At 55.7% G+C, this 2,283-nt stretch overlaps 1 protein-coding gene across 1 annotated transcript; it reads right to left on the bottom strand.

The window, feature by feature from the left end:
* Positions 1 to 882: 882 nt before the first annotated feature.
* On the bottom strand, positions 883 to 1,317 carry J7T54_002727 (uncharacterized protein; the record flags this gene model as incomplete). The annotated part of the gene is made up of 1 exon (XM_051510738.1): positions 883 to 1,317. The coding sequence occupies one exon, from the start codon at positions 1,315 to 1,317 to the stop codon at positions 883 to 885; it is 435 nt and encodes a 144-aa protein (XP_051358391.1).
* Positions 1,318 to 2,283: the final 966 nt, after the last annotated feature.

Raw genomic sequence — 2,283 nt, 5'->3', positions numbered from 1 at the left:
ACTCGCGTGCAGAACATCTGAGAAGACACATCAATGAGGGGGTAGCCCTGTCTAGACTATCAGACACTGAAAGGACTAATGCCTGGCAAGAAACATGAGGCAAACCCACCCAGGTTTCCTTGCACGCTGTGCGGCCATTGTTTCAAGAGATTAGAGAACCTCCGCTCTCACCGCATCAAGATACAACCGGGGACGTGTATCATTGATCGCATGGAACGTGTCGTTGTGCTGGAGGAAAGAGCAAGCTCTCGTGACGGAGGGGATGCCCGCCTAGAGAATGCCACACTCACCATACATACTTTAAAAGGTCTATCAAAATAGTTTGGATGCTACAAAACGCTTGCTACATCAGTCGAGCATCGTCCATACATAGGTAATTGGGACGAGGCGGCAAGCATGTTTATTCTCCTTCAAACGCACCTAAACCCGCTTGTATGTACCATTGTTAAGCATAGCACACCCTGACGCTTTGCTGAAGTTGCCAGGACGCAAATGCAGCCGGATCTCAGATTCAATTCTTCCAACAATGTGTCGTAAACTTAGCATACCTCCCGCAGGATGTGTCCCGCGAGCCTGCCCAGCGCCAGCGTTCGCAGTAACGTACGATTCTAACTAGAAAATCGCTGTCTGTCTGGGGTACGTTTCGGGTTTCTCTTCTTGCCGTGGTACAATGACGGATGGGAAGAATACATGGTGAGATTTATCATTCGGCGACTCCAGCCACTAGTTCTTCAACGACGTCAAAAGATGCCCACCCAGCTCATACACGTCCTCGATCTTTTAGAGCGGAGCTGGCTCTGCTGAAGTCGTTTCCGCTGCGGTCAGAGACGGGGACCGCCCTCCGGGTCGGGGACGCCCCAGCTGGAGCGACAGCGCCGAACATCACGAGCAATGTCTGCGCTTCTTGTTCGCATTGAGCTCCGGATCCGGCGTGCTCGCCAGTATGCCCTCGATATACTCCTTCAGTAGCTGCAATGCATCTTGCGTGCTCTGGTGGGACGAGGCCAAGTCTTGCGCGTCAGCCCAGGCCAGACTCAACAGAGCGTTCTGCGCGTCGATCGTCTCGTCTCGCTGCCTGACCTCCTCGGTCTTCTCTCTCAAGGCATCGATGGCCAACTCCCGGTCAAAGTCGACGACCCGACGCTTATGCACTTCTTCGTCGACCTTTTCGCGGAGCTCCTGCACGTCTCGCTCAAGCTCAGCAAGGCGGAGACGCTGGTCTCGGTAGTCGGTCCCAAGCGGAGACGGACACTGATCAAAGCCGCTGGCATCGGCTATGTTAACGTCGGAGAGTGCTGTGCAGGCCCAGATGTCCATCTCTGATCGACCGGCCGCTCTTGAGCACTTGCCCTGCAGCAGCTGGCTGGGAAACTCTCGCGCTCTTATACTCGACCGCGTCGTCGGATATCGACGTTCAGTACAGGCCAAGAAGCGCGTCTTTGGCACCTTATGGCCAACGTCAATCGCTCTGTGGGCCGTTAAGGGGCTGGCCGAGTATGTAGGCTGGTTCAGGTCAGGAGGGCGACGGACAAAAGCGGTTGTGAGCAACATATAAAACGCCAATCACCACCCCTAACGACACCAGCATATACAATGCAATGAGCGCATGCAAACACAAGCAATGGACAAAGCTGCGGCAGGAAAATAGGCGTGTACTGCTGGCTGTCTCAGACAGGCCGCAGCGACTGCTCGAACAAGTTCGCGATCTAGAGGAACCACATGGCTTCGCGGTGCTGATCGGAAACTACACAAAGTCCCTCTTTCTCACCAACATGTGTCCAGGGAGCAGGCATCCCAGCAATGCGAGACACCACGGTGAGGTCCATCTACATATCTCGCGTGCCCGTGCCACTCAGCCAGTCTTCGTCGCCGACGGGGACCTGCCCGTCCACAATCGGCTGCCCTCGGCACCAAGATCATTTCGGTGCCACGAATCCGCCGAGGACTACTTGCCTGCAGATGTACGCCACGCGGTCCCGGCAGCCGACGAAGTCTACCAGAGATTCGTTTTTCCCTTTGTCGATATGGCATATCTATTCGTTGCTGACATTGGCGGGCCTAACCGCGCCATAGAGTGCCTGGCCTCTTGGGCTGCGAGGGAGCGGTCATCAACCTCGCCCATCCGCCCGGTGTTGATCGTCGTGGTGCCGAGGGAGCACAGCCAACGGATGCGTGTTGAAGTAGCTCGCATGGGCCAGCCGGCTGACCCTGCATCGCTGACTCGTCATTTTCAGTCCATCACCATCGTGACATTCTCACCAACCCAACGCGGGATGTGGCAGA

Source organism: Emericellopsis cladophorae (genome assembly GCF_022114955.1).
Source record: "Emericellopsis cladophorae strain MUM 19.33 chromosome Unknown NODE_229_length_2283_cov_38_281505, whole genome shotgun sequence".
Classification (NCBI taxonomy): Eukaryota; Fungi; Ascomycota; class Sordariomycetes; order Hypocreales; family Bionectriaceae; genus Emericellopsis; species Emericellopsis cladophorae.
The sequence above is the reverse complement of the archived record's forward strand: the minus strand, read 5'-3'. Positions and strand labels throughout refer to the sequence as shown.